This window comes from Chiloscyllium punctatum, chromosome 1 (genome assembly GCF_047496795.1).
Source record: "Chiloscyllium punctatum isolate Juve2018m chromosome 1, sChiPun1.3, whole genome shotgun sequence".
In the NCBI taxonomy this organism is placed as follows: Eukaryota; Metazoa; Chordata; class Chondrichthyes; order Orectolobiformes; family Hemiscylliidae; genus Chiloscyllium; species Chiloscyllium punctatum.
The window spans coordinates 164,456,207-164,474,723 of record NC_092739.1 but is presented as its reverse complement, the minus strand read 5'-3'; the positions used below and the strand labels follow the sequence as shown (position 1 = coordinate 164,474,723).

The following is an 18,517-nucleotide window of genomic DNA, read 5'->3' as shown; positions in this document are numbered from 1 at the left end:
GGTCACGGGTATGAGGGACACGGGTATGAGGGTCATGGGTATGAGGGACACGGGTATGAGGGTCACGGGTATGAGGGTCATGGGTATGAAGGACATGGGTATGAGAGTCACGGGTATGAGGGTCACAGATATGAGGGTCACGGGTATGAGGGACACACGGGTTTGAGGGACACGGGTATGAGGGACACGGGTATGAGGGACACGAGTATGAGGGACACGAGTATGAGGGTCACACGGGTATGAGGGACACGGGTATGAGGGACACGGGTATGAGGGACACGGGTATGAGGGACACGAGTATGAGGGTCACATGGGTATGAGGGACACGGGTATGAGGGTCACATGGGTATGAGGGTCACGGGTATGAGGGACACGAGTATGAGGGTCACATGGGTATGAGGGACACATGGGTATGAGGGACACATGGGTATGAGGGACACGGGTATGAGGGACACATGGGTATGAGGGTCACATGGGTATGAGGGTCACATGGGTATGAGGGACACGGGTATGAGGGACACAAGTATGAGGGTCACGGGTATGAGGGACACGAGTATGAGGGACATGGGTATGAGGGACACGGGTATGAGGGTCACATGGGTATGAGGGACACGGGTATGAGGGACACATGGGTATGAGGGTCACATGGGTATGAGGGACACGGGTATGAGGGTCACGGGTATGAGGGACACGAGTATGAGGGACATGGGTATGAGGGACACGGGTATGAGGGACACGAGTATGAGGGACACATGGGTATGAGGGTCATGGGTATGAGGGACACAAGTATGAGGGTCACGGGTATGAGGGACACGAGTATGAGGGACATGGGTATGAGGGACACGAGTATGAGGGTCACATGGGTATGAGGGACACGGGTATGAGGGACACATGGGTATGAGGGTCACATGGGTATGAGGGACTTACGAGTATGAGGGACACGAGTATGAGGGACACATGGGTATGAGGGTCACATGGGTATGAGGGTCACATGGGTATGAGGGACACGGGTATGAGGGACACGAGTATGAGGGACACGGGTATGAGGGACACGAGTATGAGGGACACACGGGTATGAGGGACTTACGAGTATGAGGGACACGGGTATGAGGGACACGAGTATGAGGGACACACGGGTATGAGGGACTTACGAGTATGAGGGACACACGGGTATGAGGGACACGGGTATGAGGGACACACGGGTATGAGGGACACGGGTATGAGGGACATATGGGTAAGAGGGACTTACAAGTATGAGGGATACACGGGTATGAGGGACATATGGGTAAGAGGGACTTACAAGTATGAGGGATACACGGGTATGAGGGACATGGGTATGAGGGACTTACAAGTATGAGGGATACACGGGTATGAGGGACATATGGGTAAGAGGGACTTACAAGTATGAGGGATACATGGGTATGAGGGACACGGGTATGAGGGACATGGGTATGAGGGACACACGGGTATGAGGGACACGGGTATGAGGGACATATGGGTAAGAGGGACTTACAAGTATGAGGGATACACGGGTATGAGGGACACGGGTATGAGGGACACACGGGTATGAGGGACACGGGTATGAGGGACATATGGGTAAGAGGGACTTACAAGTATGAGGGATACACGGGTATGAGGGACACGGGTATGAGGGACACGGGTATGAGGGACATGGGTATGAGGGACTTACAAGTATGAGGGATACACGGGTATGAGGGACATATGGGTAAGAGGGACTTACAAGTATGAGGGATACACGGGTATGAGGGACATATGGGTAAGAGGGACTTACAAGTATGAGGGATACACGGGTATGAGGGACATATGGGTAAGAGGGACTTACAAGTATGAGGGATACACGGGTATGAGGGACATGGGTATGAGGGACACGGGTATGAGGGACACGGGTATGAGGGACACGGGTATGAGGGACACGGGAATGAGGGTCATGGGTGAAGACAGAAACTAACTAAAGAAGAAATACTTACAGAATACAATGTCGTGGTACACTGCTCAAGGAACCAGCGATCTCTTGAGCGCATGCACAGAACACAAGAAACCATCATTCACGGGTTTTTGTTGTAGCCATCATCCAGACTACAAAAACCGCTGTACATGTAGTGTGGGGAGAGACAGTGTGGTCGAGTTAGGGTTAGAATCACGCTGCCCCGCCCAAAAGCTTTTGATTTAATAAATTTGATTGACTTGCTCCTAAATTTAAGTTTTATTAATTTTACTACAACATGGGTATGAGAGACACGGGTATGAGAGACACGGGTATGAGAGACGGGTATGAGAGATACAGGAATGAGGGACATCTGCATGAGAGACACGGGTATGAGGGACACGGGTATGAGGGTCACAAGTCTGAGGGTCACATGGCTTCATAGAAGATCATAGAATCCCTAGAGAATTCCCACAGTGTGGAAACAGGCCCTTAGGCCCAGCAAGTCCACACTGACCCTCTGAGGAGTATCCCACCCAACCCATCCCCCCTCGCCTATTATTCTATATTTTACCTCTAACTGACACATCCCTGAACATAATGGGCAATTCACCTAATTTGCACATCTTTGGATAGGGATTTGCACAGTGATGCACGAGGATGAGAGACACAGGAGTATGAGGGACGCAGATATGAGGGACATGGACAAGAGGGACACGGGTATGAGAGATATGGGAATCAGAGACACACAGGTATGAGGGACACGGCATTTGAGAGGTACAGACATTTCATACTGTCCTTTGGTCAGGGTCAGCATGATGTAACTTACTGGAGCCAATAATAAAGCTCGAGACATTTACCTTTTGAATCCAAACCATGTGCCATTGAAGATGCCATTCGGTTGAACATGTGTCTGTGAGTTTTTAGATAGAACTAATCCACATACACTTCCCTTCAGTCCTGTATCAATCCCAAACTAATCCCACTGCCCCACTCTCTCCCCATAGCCCCCTATCAATCCCAAACTAAACCCACTGTCCCACTCTCTCCCCATAGCCCTGTATCAATCCCAAACTAATCCCACTGCCCCACTCTCTCCCCGTAGCCCTGTATCAATCCCAATCTAATCCCACTGCTCCACTCTCCCCATAGGTCTGTATCAATCCCAAACATATCCCACTGCCCCACTCTCTCCCCGTAGCCCTATATCAATCCCAAATTAAACCCACTGCCCCACTCACTCCCACAGCCCTGTATCAATCCCAAATTAATCCCACTGCTCCACTCTCTCCCCATAGCCCTGTATCAATCCCAAACTAATCCCACTGCCCCACTCTCTCCCATAGCCCTATATCAATCCCAAACTAATCCCACTGCCCCACTCTCTCCCCATGGCCCTGTATCAATCCCAAACTAATCCCACTGCCCCACTCTCTCCCCATAGCCCTGTATCAATCCCAAACTAATCCCACTGCCCCACTCTCTCCCCATAGCCCTGTATCAATCCCAAACTAATCCCACTGCCCCACTCTCTCCCCATAGCCCTGTATCAATCCCAAACTAATCCCACTGCCCCACTCTCTCCCCATAGCCCTGTATCAATCCCAAACTAATCCCACTGCCCCACTCTCTCCCACAGCACTGTATCAATCCCAAACTAATCCCACTGCCCCACTCTCTCCCATAGCCCTGTATCAATCCCAAACTAATCCCACTGCCCCACTCTCTCCCCATAGCCCTGTATCAATCCCAAACTAATCCCACCGCCCCACTCTCTCCCCATAGCCCTGTATCAATCCCAAACTAATCCCACTGTACCACACTCTCCCCATAGCCCTGTATCAATCCCAAACTAATCCCACTGCCCCACTCCCTCCCCATAGCCCTGTATCAATCCCAAACTAATCCCACTACCCCCTCTCTCTCCTTTATCATCAGCAGAATGGAACACTCCATTTCTCACTCCAAATGTCAATCTTCCACTTTGGAATGTGACAGTCAAAAACCCCTTTTCCAGTTGCTGACCTCTCCCTCTGTCAGGGAATGTAATTGGATAAATTCGCCTCTTTTCAATTATCCATGATCATTTCCTTTAATATTAACAGGCCAATTGACCACATGGCCATGTGTCCAGTCCTGACCCTGAAGAGATTTACCAGGATGATGCTTGGTATGGAGGGACGGACTTATGAGGAAAGGCTGAAGGACTTGAGGCTGTTTTCATTAGAGACAAGAAGGTTGCGGCGACTTAATAGAAGATGATCAGAGGGTTAGATGGGGTGGACAGTGAGACCCTTTTTCCTCGGATGGTGATGGCTAGCACGAGGGAACATAGCTTTAAATTGAGGGGTGATAGATATAGGACAGATGTTAAAGGTAGGTTCTTTAACCAGAGTGTAGTAGGGGTGTGGAACGCACTGCCTGCAACAGTAGTAGACTTGCCAACTTTAAGGGCATTCAAATGGTCATTGGATAGACATCTGGATGAGAATGGAATAGTGTCGGTTAGATGGGCTTCAGATCGGGTTTCACAGATCGGCGCAACATTAAGGGCCGAAGGGCCTGTTGTGCGCTATAATGTTCCATGTTCCATGTTCTACATTCAATGTGAGGCAGCAGTGCTAACCACTGAGCCACCCTGCCCCATTTTAGTGTCATACAGTCGCCTCTTGGAGTCATACTTGATTCTAAGATGTGCTTCCTACCACATACCTGTCCCATGGCTAAGAACCACCACATACCTCTACCATCAGTTTGTTGGTGTACTCTGCTTCTCCCCCAAAGTGCCACACACCCCCCCCCACCAGCTGATTTTCTGCTGAAACCCTCACTTCCTGTCTTTGCCAACTCCAGATTTGAGTGTTCCAACACATTCCTGGACAGCCTCCCATCCTCGGTGTAACTGCTCTGCCCAGGACCGTAGGAAACTACAGAAGGTGGTGTGCACAGCCCAGACCATCACGGAAGCCAACCTTCCATCCATGGGCTCCATTTACACGGCTCGCTGCCGCGGAAACGCTGCTAACATCATCAAAGACCCCTCCCACCTCCTCTCCCGCAACCCCTCCTCCCCCCCCCCCACCCCGGTAATGATCTCCTACACCCTCTTCCATCAGGCAGGAGGTACAGAAACCTGAACAAACACACACACACACACACACACACACACACAAACCAGCAGGTTCAGGAACAGCTTCTTCCCAGCCGGTATTAGACTGATGGATTGATCTCTAGCCTCAATAAGCAATGTAACCTGTATGCCTCTCTCTAAACATTTTGTTCTGTACGTCCTTGCTCACTATGATCTGCCTGCATTGCTCGTAAACAAAGCTTTTCACTGTACTTCGGTACAAGTGACAATCAGTCAATCAATCCATCAATCTATCCAGCAAACTCTGGGAGAGTGAATTCCACAGATTCAGAGAAGCAATTCCTCTTCATCCTTGTCTTAAATCCGCTACCTTTTAACCTAAAACGATGAGCTCTCATTCTACATTTCCCCACATGAGGAATTATCCTCTCTGAGCCTACTTTCTCAATCCCCGTTAGCACCTTCTATCCCTCAACTATATCTCCTCTCGTTCTATAGGGAAGGAAAACTGTTTTCCTAACCCAGTCAGGTCTAAATCTGACTCCAGATCAATTACAACATAATTGCTTACTGAGATGGCCAAGCAAGACACTCAGATGAAGAGAAATTAGGGCTGGCCAAAAACATGCTCACCTTCCAATAAAGAAGATAAATTCTTGCCTCTTCAGCATGACGGATTTTTATGACTCTTCCTTCCGCTGCATTGACCTAAAGCTCTGGAATTCCTTCCCTAAACCTCTGCATTTGTTTTTCTTCCTTTAAGACGATGCTTAAAACCCATTAATTTGCGAAGCTTTTGCTCATCTTTCTGAACGTAAGCCTTGTGCTGCTCATTGGAGACTGGAATGTAGAGCCACAGTCACGTCAGCCATGACCTTATTTTTCACAGGACGGGCTAGAGGGACTGAATGGACTACACCTACTCGCATTCTTGTGTTTCTGCACATGTTTGTTCCACGCTTCTGTGAAGCCATTATACGAAAGACATCATGTAAATGTAAATGTAACATTTAAAAGGCATCTGGACGAGTATTTAAACAGGAAGGGTTTAGAGGGATATGGGCCAAGTGCTGGCAAATGGGACTAGATGAATTCAGGATATCTGGTCGGCATGAATATGTTGGACTGAAGGGTCTGTTTCCACGCTATACATCTCTATGACTCTATACAATTATTTTAAAGTGGACTAGATTAGCATGGAAAGTATGACATAATGTAAATAGGAGGGAATAGTGTAGTGATGTTATCACTGGAATGGTAATTCAGTTACCCCATGGACATGAGTTAAAGTCTCCTGACAGCAGATGGTGGAATTTCAATTCAAAAGTGTAAAAAAATTACTTAAGAAGCTTTTGTTTTTGGGACAAGGGATCGCTAACTAGGTAGCACTTAATGCCCATCACTAATTACCCAGAGGGCAGTTAAGAGTCAACCACATTGCTGTGGGTCTGGAGTCACATGTAGGCCAGACCTGGTCTAGTCTGGTCTCGTCTGGATTACATGTGACTCCAGACCCACAGTAATGTAGTTGGCGCTTCATTGCTCACTCCCCAAATAGGAATGGACAGTAAATGGCTTAGTCAGAATAGTACACATCTCCTGAATAAATAGTTGCATGTTGTTGTTCAAATTACCCAGAATTGTCTATCAGGATGACAGGTTGGGTTTTTCCCCAACAATGGAGGCGTGATCATCATTAGACTGTTAATTCTAGATTTTCTTTCATTGAATTCAAATCTCCCCATCTGTTGCAGTTAGATATGAACCAGGGTCTGCAGAACATTGTCTGGGCCTCTGGATTAACAGTGCAGCAATAATAGCATCACCTCCCCTTGGCGTAATGATGACCACTGTTCACTCTCTTTAAAAACCCATTTGTTTCGCTAGAGGAACTCTGCTGTTTTTACCTGGTCTGGTCTGGACTACATGTGTGGAGTTTGACTCTTAGTCGCTCGCTCCCCAAATAGGAATGGACAGTAAATGGCTTAGTCAGAATAGTACACACCTCCTGAATAAATAGTTGCATGTTGTTGTTCAAATTACCCAGAATTGTCTATCAGAAGCATAACTCTCAATTACTGCGTTCTGGGAGGGGGTCATTTTCGTTGGAACTGCCTAATTCCCAGTTTAGCCCAGGGAGCAGTTCCTAAAGAGAGTGTTTTGTATTTTCAGTGATGAAGTTGGATTCTCGATGGGATATTGGAATTCTGTATGTACATTTGCTCGCTGAGCTGGAAAGTTCGTTTTCAGACGTTTCGTCACCATACTGGGTAACATCATCAGTGTGCCTCTGGTGAAGCACTCGTGAACCGCTTTCTATTTGTATGTTTAGGTTTCCTTGGGTTGGTGATGTCATTTCCTGTGGTGACGTCAGTTCCTGTGGTGATGTCATTGGGGTAATGGGCTATTTAAGCATTCCAGTTGGCGGTGTTGGATGGCCACTTTGACAATAGATTCAGTGGCAACACCTCATTCAATATCTTGGCATGGAGACTTGCAATTATTGGTCAGTCCATTGAGTTTCATCAAGGATCTGGCTATTTCCTCCAGGTGTCCCATCTAAGTTGCAATACAGTGAGTAACATACACTTAATAGCAGGGTCTTGGAGAGTTTTCCCAAACAAAGAGATCTTGGGGGGTAGGTTTATAGTCCCTTGAAGGTGGAGTCGTAGGTAGATAGGATAGTGAAGAAGATGTTTGGTACACTTGCCTTTATTGGTCAGTGCATTGCGTAGAGGAATTGGGAAATGATGTTGTGACTATACAGGACATTGACTCAACCACTTTTGGAATCCTGCATTCAATTGTGGTCTCCCTGCATATAGGAAACATACTGTTCAATTTGAAAGGGTGCAGAAAAGATTTCCAAGGATGTTACCAGGGTTGGAGGGTTTGAGTTATAGAGAGAAGCTGAATAGGTTGGGGCTGTTTTTCCCTGGGGATTCGGAGGCTGAGGGGGCGATCTTACAGAGGTTTATAAAATCATGAAGGGCATGGACAGGGTAAGTAGCCAAGGTCTGTTCCCCAGGATAGGGGAAATCTAAGACAGGATGGTTAAGGTGAGATTTCAAGAGGACCTAAGGGTAATCTTTTTCATGGAGAGGGTGATGCGTGTATGGAATGAGCTCCCAGAGGAAGTGGTGGAGGCTGGTACAATTGCAACATTTAAAAGGCATCTGGATGAGTGTTTGAATAGGAAGGGTTTAGAGGGATATGGGTCAAGTGCTGGCAAATGTAACTAGATGAATTTAGGATATCAGATTGGCGTGAATGCGTTGGACTGAAGGGTCTGTTTCTGTGTTGTACAACTCTATGACTCTATATAATTATTTTGAGGTGGACTAGATTAGCAGAGAAAGTATGATTTGATCAAGATTACAAGATTTTTTTTAAGAAAAAGCACCTTTCACAATCTCATGAGGTCCCAAAGAGCTTTCTGTTAGCTGCTTTTGTTGTAATATCGGAAGTTTGGCAAGGTCCCACAAACAGCAATTAGATAAATAACCACATCATGATTTCTCAGTATTGATTGGGAGACAAATATTTACTCGGACACCAGGGTTCGTCATAAGAGAACTCTGTGAGACTGCCTACACTGAGGTTAGGAATCCTGCAGTGAATAACTCCCCTCCTGACTCCCCAAAGCCTGTCCACCAGCTACAAGGCACAAGTCAGGAGGGGGATGGAATACTCCCCACTTGCCTGGATGGGGGCAGCTCCAACAACACTCAAGAAGCTTGACACCATCCAGGACAAAGCAGCCCACTTGATTGGCACCACATCCACAAACAACCACTCCCTCCATCACTGACACTCATTGGCAGCTATCTTCAAGATGTACAAAGAAAGAACAAAGAAAATTCACAGCCCAGGAACAGGCCCTTCAGCCCTCCAAGCCTGAGGCGATCCAAATCCATTGTCTAAACCTGTCGGTCAATTCCTAAGCATCTGTATCCCTCTGCTCCCCACCTACTCATGTGTCTGTCCAGATGCATCTTAAATGAATCTACCATGCCTGCCTCTACCACCTCTGCGAGCAATGCACTCCAGGCATCTACCACCCTCTGTGTAAAGTACTTTCTGCCTTAAACTTTTCACCTCTCACCTCGAACGCGTGACCTCTCGCTATTGAATCCTTCACTCTGGGAAAAAGCTTGCTTCTATCCACCCTGTCTATACCCTTCATGATTTTGTAAACCTCAATCAGGTCCTTCCTCAGTCTCCTTTTTTCTGATAAAACAATCCTAACTTACTCAACCTCTCTTCATAGCTCGCACCTTCCATACCAGGCAACGCCCTCGTAAACCTTCTCTACACCCTCTCTAAAGCATCCACATCCTTTTGGTAATGTGGCGACCAGAACTGTATACAGTATTCTAAATGTGGCCGAACCAATGTCTTGTACAGTTTTAACATGACCTGCAGTTCTTATACTCAATACTCAATACTCAATACCCTGTCCAATGAAGGCAAGCATACTATATGTCTTCTTGACCACTCTATCCACCTGTGCAGCAACCTTCAGGGTACAGTGGACCTGCACTCCCAGATCTCTCTGCCCATCAACTTTTCCCAAGGCTCTTCCTTTTACAGTATAATTCGCTCTAGAATTAGATTTCCCAAAATGCATCACCTCACATTTGTCTGGATTGAACTCCATCTGTCACTTCTCTGCCCAACCCTCCAGTCTATCTCTATTCTCCTGTATTCTTTAACAGTCCCTTATGTTTTCTGCTACTCCCCAATCTTCGCGTCATCTGCAAACTTGCTGACCAGATCACCAATGCCCTCTTCCAGATCATTTATGTATATCACAAACAACAGTGGACCCAGCACTAATTCCTGTGGATCTTTCTCCATTTCAAGAAACTCCTTTCAACTACTGCTCTCTGTCTGCTGTTTCTTAACCAGTTCTTTATCCACCTGGCTAGAACACCCAGTACACCATGTGACTTCACTTTCTCCATGAGTCTATAATGGGGAACCTTATCAAACGTCTTACTAAAGTCCATGTAGATGACATCTACAGCCCTTCCTTCATCTATCAACTTGGTCACTTTCTCAAAGAACTCTCTTAAGTTGGTCAGGGACGATTTCCACCCCGCACAAAACCGTGTTGCCTATCACTGATAAGCCCATTCTTTTCCAAACATAAATAGACCTTATCCAGCAGTACCTTCTCCAGCAACTTTCCTATCACTGGTGTCAGGCTTTCTAGTCTGTAGTTACCTGGAATAACATTAGCAACCCTCTAGTCCTCCAGCCCTTCACCTGTGTTTAAGGATGCTACAAAGATATCTGTCAGGGCCCCAATATTTCCTTTCTCGCCTCCCTCAGCAACCTGGGATAGATCCCATCTGGTCCTGGGGATTAGTTCACCTTAGTATCCTTTAGCCTACCCAACACATCTTCCCTCCTCATGTCAGCGTGATCCAGGGTAAACAAACTTCTATTTCTAATCTCAACATTCATCATGTCTCTCTCCTCAGTGAGCACTGATGCAAAGTAACCATTGAGAATCTCACCCATTTTCTCAGGTTTGACACACAGCCTTCCTTCGTTATCCTTTAGAGGACCAACCCTTTCTCTAGTTACCCTTTTGTTTCTTATATAAGAATAAAAGGCCTTGGGATTCTCCTTAATTCTGCTCACTAAAGTTATTTCATGATCCCTTTTAGCCCACTTGATTCCTCATTTAAGATTGGTCCTACTCTCTCAATATTCCTTCAAGGCCCCTTCTAGCCTTAGCTGCCTGGACCTTATGTATGCCTCCCTTTTCCTCTTGGCTATTTGCATAATTTCTCCTGTCATCCACAGTTCACAAACCTTGCCTTTCCTATCCCTTGTTTTCGAAGAGACATGCCTATCCTGCACTATCTTTAACCTATCTTTGAAAGCCTCCCACATCTCAAATGTGGACTTCCCTTCAAATAGCTGCTCCCAACCCACATTTCCCAGCTCCTGCCTAATTTTGACATAATTGGCCTTGGCCCAGTTTAATATTCTTCCCTTAGGACCACTCCCATCTTTGTCTAAGAGTATTCTTAGTAAGTCTTTGTCTAAGAGACTTACAGAATTGTGGTCACTATTCCCAAAGAAATCCCCCACCACAACTTCTACCACCTGGCCTGGCTCGTTCCCCAATACCAGGTCCAATATGGCCCCTTCCCTCATCAGACTATTGGCATATTGTTCTAGAAAACTCTCCTGGACGCTCCTTACAAATTCTGCCTCACTGCTCAAACCCTCCATAGTGTCCTCCTTTAGCACAACTGTGATATCATCCCTGACCAGCAATGCAAGTCCTCCCCCCTTTTACTTCCCTCCCTGTGCTGTCTGAAGCATCTGGAACATTCAGTTGCCAATCATGCCCTTCCTTCAACCAAGTCTCTGTGATCACAATAACGTCATACTCCCAGGCACCAATCCAAGCCCTAAGATCCATCTGCCTTACCCACTGTACTCCTTGCATTAAAGTAGATGCACTTCAGGCTGCCAGTTCTTTTGCATTCATCTGCTCTCTGCCTACTCTTCCCCTTGGAAAAGCTAACTTCATGATACCTACAGTGTCTAGTTTCCACCTCACTGTCTACTATTCTTCTCTCTGGTTCCCAGCCTCCTGCCACATTAGTTTAAAATCTTCCCAATGGCAGATATTTGCTGCAGAAATTCACCAAAGATTCTCAGACAGTACCTTCCAAACCCACGATCACTTCCATCCAGAAGGCCAAGGGCAGCGGATACATGGGAATATCACCCCCTGCAGGTTCTCCTCCAAGCCACTCACCATCCTGACTTGGAAATATATCGCCATTCCTTCAGTGTCACTGGGTCAAAATCCTGGAATTCCCTCCCTGAGGGCATTGTGGGTCAACCTACAGCACATAGACTGTAGTGGTTCAATAAGGCAGCCCACCTTCTTAAAGGGCAACTTTGAGGACCAGCAGTGTAAGAATGTGGTACATTGATACATGGTCATCTCTCATCCTTCTAAGGGATCCAGGACCAGTCTCTGAAAATAATCCAGGAAAACACTCAGCTGGTGGGTGTAGATATTTTCTTAATTGTCCTGTTCAGAGACCTTATTACATACCTGTGGAGCAGCTGAGATTTAACTCTGGGCCTCCTGGCTCAGAGATGAGGGCACACCACTTTCCAATAAGAATCTTTACCTGGTTAGTGTAAGCATTCAGGGGAACAGACAATACTGGAGAAACTCTGCAGCTCTGATGAGAGAAAGCAGGGTTCACATTTCTGATCCAGTGTCCCATTTCCTCAGCATTCCTGGGTGGCACAGTGGTCAGCACTGCTAACCTTGGTCACCAGGGTCCTGGGTTCAATTCCAGCCTCAGGTGAATTGTCTGTGTGGATCTATGTGGAGTTGGCACATTCTCCTTGTCTCTGCGTGGGTTTCCTCCCACACTCCAAAGATGTGCAGGTCAGGTGAATTGGCCATGCTACATTGCCCACAGTGTTACCTGCATTAGTCAAGGGGGAATGGACTGGTTGGGCCGAAGGGCCTGTTTCCACACTGTAGGTAATCTGATTTGATTTTTGTTTTTGGAGCCAGCATTGAAATTGGCAGGTTTTCCTGAGATGTACCAACAGATTGGGGATTGGTGAGTGTTCTAGGGACTGCAGTAGGAAAGGCAGGTTTGAGAGCATGTACTGTCAAAGAGTTGGCACATGTGCAAGGGGCCGAGTGGCCACTTTCTGAGCAATGAGATTGAATGATTGGCCAATAGTCCCCGCCCTGTTTATGTAGGTTTTTTTCTGCAAACTCGGATGCACACACAGAGAGAGAGAGAGAGTTACTGAGTGCAGTGATAACTTGTCTGTTATTCTGTGGCTGGCTTTTTTTTCCCTCCGAGTGCAGAGATTGCAATGCAGTTCCACCGCCCCCCAGGAGCTGAGAGTTTCCTCCGGTCCCCCAGCCCCATCCCGCAGCCCACCCGCTTCTACATCGAGGACATTCTGAGCCGGGATGCCGCCGGGGGCTCACAGAGCCGGGCCGTCTCCTGCAGCCCGTTCCCGGCTGTGGTGCCGCCACCGCCGCTGCCGCTGGCCAGCTTCAGGGCAGCAGTGTACCAGCGAGCTGGCCAAGTTGCTCTCTCCCCACCTTTGTACCGGGCACCAGTGTTCCCACAACATCTGGCTCCCGTCTACCAGCCGACTGCTGCCGAGTACCAGCACCCCATCTACAGACCTCTCCCCCTGGGTAAGAGACTACAGCTGGAGCGGGGCCGGGGAGACCGAACTCAAGACACAGAGAGAGAGAGAGAGAGAGAGATAACAGGAGAAAGCGAACGCAGGAGAGAGAGCGAGAGAGAAACACAAGGGAGAGAGAGAGAGATAACAGGAGAGAGAGAACACAGGAGAGAGAGAAAGAAACACAGGAGAGAGAGAAAGAAACACAGGAGAGAGAGAAAGAAACACAGGAGAGAGCGAACGCAGGAGAGAGAGCGAGCGAGAGAGAAACACAGGCGAGAGAGAATATAGGAGAGAGAGAGAGAACATGAGAGAGAGAAACACTGGAGAGAGAGAACACAGGAGAGAGAATACAGGAGAGAGAGAGAGAACATGAGAGAGAGAAACACAGGAGAGAGAGAGAGAACACAGGAGAGAGAGAATATAGGAGAGAGAGAGAGAACATGAGAGAGAGAAACACAGGAGAGAGAGAGAGAACACAGGAGAGAGAGAACACTGGAGAGAGAGAACACAGGAGAGAGAGAACACAGGAGAGAGAGAGAGAACATGAGAGAGAGAAACACAGGAGAGAGAGAGAGAACACAGGAGAGAGAGAACATGAGAGAGAGAACACAGGAGAGAGAGAGAGAACATGAGAGAGAGAAACACAGGAGAGAGAGAGAGAACACAGGAGAGAGAGAACACAGGAGAGAGAGAACATGAGAGAGAGAAACACAGGAGAGAGAGAGAGAACACAGGAGAGAGAGAACATGAGAGAGAGAACACAGGAGAGAGAGAGAGAACATGAGAGAGAGAAACACAGGAGAGAGAGAGAGAACATGAGAGAGAAACACAGGAGAGAGAGAGAGAACACAGGAGAGAGAGAACATGAGAGAGAGAAACACAGGAGAGAGAGAGAGAACATGAGAGAGAGAAACACAGGAGAGAGAGAACACAGGAGAGAGAGAACACAGGAGAGAGAGAACACTGGAGAGAGAGAAAGAAAACACAGGAGAGAGAGAGAGAATACAGGAGAGTGATAAAGAGAAAGCACAGGAGGGAACGATAAAGAGCAAACACACTCAGGGAGAGTTAAAATTATACAAAACCAGAGTGCTGGAGGAACAGCAGGTCTGACCTCATCTGGGGAGAGAGAGAGAGAGAGCAGAGTTAATTTTACCAGTCCTGATTGTTTTCAGAAGAACTGTTTGCGGTTCAGATTTCCAGCCTCCACAGTTCTTTGGGTCTGTTTAAGGGTGTGGGAGACGGAGTAAAGACTGAGAAAAGGAGAGAGGAACCAAAGAGATTGAGAGACACTCGGTGTTTTCGGACCAACGGGATCTATTGGCAATAAAATTGTAGGAAGATAGGGAGGGAGGGAGGGGGTGAAATGGGAGAGGGGTAAGATTAATAACAAATGAGGAGAGAATGTGTAAAAAGCAGGAATAATGAAGTGACAGGAAAGGAGCTGAGAGAGAATGAGACGCGCAGAGAGCTCTCGCAAAGTTCTCTCTTTATATTCCTGTCGATTTCAAGGACAACTTTTCCCGCTTTGATTTAAAAAAATGCTTTAAAAGTACATTCGGGGCGAGAATATTGTGGCGGTGTCAGACTCAGACGCTTTATTTGACATATTTTTTTAAAAAAAGAACACACACATAAACCAGAACTCCCAGAGGAATTCTGCACTGGATGTGCGGAGGGTTTAACCCCGTCAAATCCGCTTGGAGCTGGGGTTCTGAAACTGCCAGAATCCGACTTTCTGGATTTCCAGCCACTTCACTGTAAACAAGCCTTGGGACAACCAGTTCCATTCTCCGGGAAGGGTCACTGGCCTGCAAACTCTCTCTCTCTCTCTCTGTCCTTTCCTTCTGCTCCCGGGTCGAGAAGGGACGGAGGTAGCGTGTTGTTGCTGGGTTTTGTCGGACGGTGAAGCGGGGGTCAGTGCCCCATCGGGACGGGCTCAACACGTGGAGAAACATCCAGACAGTTTCAATTTCCCTCGCGTTTCTCGACAGCTCCGGCTGACTTCAGCTCTCAGTCTCAGGCAGCTCTGATGAACACAGATTTCCCATGCTAGCTGTGGAGTTCAGACCCTTTCCATTTCCTGTCACCTGGGGGTGAGGGGAAGAGGGTAGGGAGAAAGGCCAACTTCTTGGCAGAGAGAAAAAAAACTCTTCCCTTCCCAGCGCTATCCCCAATCCCTGGGAGTCTCTCCCTTATCTCTGCAGTTCCCCCTCGAAAACAATCTGCTCACACCATTCCCAGGGTTTGGAGTGCAGGTTCATAGCTCCTTGAAAGTGGAGTCACAGGTAGATAGGACAGTGAAGAAGGTGTTTGGTATGCTTTCCTTTATTGGTCAGCCTTGCAGTGGAGATACCAGTGTTGGACTGGGGTGGACAAAGTTACAAATCACACAACACCAGGTTATAGCCCAACAGGTTTATGTGGAAGCACTTGCTTTCAGAGCACTGCTCCTTTATCAGGTAGCTATGATCCTGCCCCACTAGCTGTCTGATGAAGGAGCAGTGCTCCAAAAGCTAGTCCTTCCACATAAACCTGTTGGACTACAACCTGATGTTGTGTGATTTTTAACTTTATTGGTCAGTACAGCCGTGGGCGGCACGGTGGCACAGTGGTTAGCACTGCTGCCTCACAGCGCCAGAGACCCAGGTTCAATTCCCGCCTCAGGCGACTGACTGTGTGGAGTTTGCACATTCTCCCCATGTCTGCGTGGGTTTCCTCCAGGTGCTCTGGTTTCCTCCCACAGTCCAAAGATGTGCAGGTCAGGTGAATTGGCCATGCTGAATTGCCTGTAGTGTTAGGTAAGGGGTAAATGTAGGGGAATGGGTGGGCTGTGGGACGGTGTGGACTTGTTGGGCAGAAGGGCCTGTTTCCACACTGTAATGCAATGTAATCTAATACATTGAGCATAAGAGTTGGAAGGTCATATTGCAGCTGTACAGGGCATTTGTTAGGCCATGTTTTAGGAGGATGGGCTTAGATTAGTTCACAGCTGAGAGTGTGGTGCTGGGAAAGCACAGCAGGTCAGGCAGCATCAGAGGAGCAGGAAAATCGATGGACTCAGGCCTGGAACATTGATTTTCCTGCTCCTCGGATGCTGCCTGACCTGCTGTGCTTTTCTAGCACCACACTCTCAATTCTGATCTCCAGCATCTGCAGACCTCACTGTCTCCTTAGATTAGTTCACAGATCGGCGCAACATCGAGGGCTGAAGGGCCTGTTCTGCGCTGTTTGTTTCTATGTTCTATGTTTTCAATACCATGTGCAATTCTGGTCTCCCTGCTGTCGAAAGGATGTTGTGAAACTTGAAAGGGTTCTGAAAAGATTTACAGGGATGTTGCCAGGGTTGGAGGATTTGAGCTACAGGGAGAGGCTGAATAGGCTGGGGCTGTTTTCCCTGGAGTGTCGGAGGCTGAGGGGTGATCTGACAGAAGTTTATAAAATCATAAGGGACTTGGATAGGGTAAATGGACAAGATCTTTTCCCTGGAGTTGGGGAGTCCAGAGCTAGAGGGCATAGGTTTAGGGTGAGAGTGGAAAAATATAAAGGAGACCAAAGGGGAAACTTTTTCACGCAGAGGGTGGTACGTGTATAGAATGAGTTGCCAGAGGATGTGGTGGTGGCTGGTACAATTGCAACATTTAAAAGGCATCTGGATGGGTGTGTGAATGGGCAGGGGTTAGAGGGAAAATGCCGGCAAATGGGATTAGATTAATTTATGACATCTGGTCGGCATGGACGAGTTGGACCAAAGGGTCTGTTTCCGTGCTCAATGACTCTATGATTCAAAAGGTGAGGGAAACAATGAAATTATTAAATTACACAAGCGACTGCAGCTGCTAGAAATCTGAAACAAAAACAGAAATTCCTGGAGAAACTCAGCAGGTCTGACAGCATCTGTGGAGAGAGAAACAGAGTTGACATTTCAAGTCTTGTACATGGTTTGATTCATTATTGTCACGTACTGAAATACAGTGAAATATTTTGTGTGCTATCCATGCAAATCAGGGTCATAAAACAGAATGAAGAATATAGTGTTCCAGCTCCTGAGAAGGTGTAGAGAAAGATTTACCGGAAGTTTGCCCAGGAATGGAATGTTTGAGTTATCGGGAGAGGCTGGATAGACTGGGATGTTTTTCCAGTGTGGAAAGTTGAGAGCTGACTTTACAGAGGTTTATAAAATCATGAGGAGTTTAGAAAAGGTGACGAGCAGGCATCTTTGTCCTAGGGTGGGGGGTTTCAAAACTGGAGGTAGGGTGGGGTGGGGGGTGGGGTCATATTTTTAAGTTGTGAAGAGAAAGATTTAAAAGGGACATAGGCGGCAACGTTTTTACATAGAGAATGGTTTGTATGTGAAATAAACTTCCAGAGGAAGTGGTGGATGCGAGTACAGTTACAATATTTAAATGATATTTAGATAAGTAGATGAATAAGAAGTGTTTGGAGGGATATGTGCCAAATGCAGGTAGGTGGGACTAGTTTAGTTTGGAATTGTGCTCGGCATGGACTGGTTGAATTGAAAGGTCTGTTTCTGTGCTGTATGACTCTAACAACATTGATATGTAAGTGGTCCATTCAAAAGTCTGTTAAATGACTCTTCTTAAGCACAAAAGCACACCATTTGGTGATGTCTGTGTCATTTTTATTTGTGTAAATGAGAAAGAGGGAATGAGTTGAGTAGATTCACAGAAAATGGTTACAAGCCAAGGCCATTTGGCCATCCAGCCTATTCCAAAATTTGACTTGATCATGACTGATCCTCCATCTCAGTGTCTTCCTACCATTTTCTCCCCATGACCTTTTGCCTCTGGGTATCAGTACATTTCTTTCTTAAATATATCCAGTGACTTTGCTTACAAATCTAATTATAGTAGAAGAATTTAACACGATTGCTATAGGAAAGATGCTGTTAAACTGGAAAGAGTGCAGAAGAAATTTACAAGGATGTTGCCAGGACTCAAGGGTCTGAGTTATAGGAAGAGGTTGGAGAAGCTAGGACTTTTTTCTTCAGAACGTGGGAGACTGAGGGAGGAATCTTATTGAGGCTATAAGATCAGGAGAGGGAGAATGCACTCAGTCATTTTCCCAGGGTTGGGGAATCGAGGACTGGAGGGCATCAGTTTAAGGTTAGAGGGGAAAGAATGAAAGGGAACCTGAGAGGCAACCTTTTTACAGAGAGGGTGATACATATATGGAATGAGCTGCCAGCGGAAGTGGTTGAGGTGGGTACATTAACAACATTTAAAAGGCATTTGGACAACTACATGGAA

The 18,517-nt window shown here is 47.0% G+C and overlaps 1 protein-coding gene across 1 annotated transcript in view; it reads left to right on the top strand.

Annotated features, from left to right (window-relative positions):
- The first annotated feature begins 12,909 nt into the window (after positions 1 to 12,909).
- LOC140482764 (hematopoietically-expressed homeobox protein hhex-like) overlaps positions 12,910 to 18,517 on the top strand; it is a 77,556-nt gene continuing 71,948 nt past the window's right edge. The window contains exon 1 of the mRNA XM_072580359.1: positions 12,910 to 13,254. Coding sequence (XP_072436460.1) covers positions 12,921 to 13,254 — 334 coding nt within the window. The 5' untranslated portion in view covers positions 12,910 to 12,920. The remainder of the gene's footprint in view (positions 13,255 to 18,517) is intronic.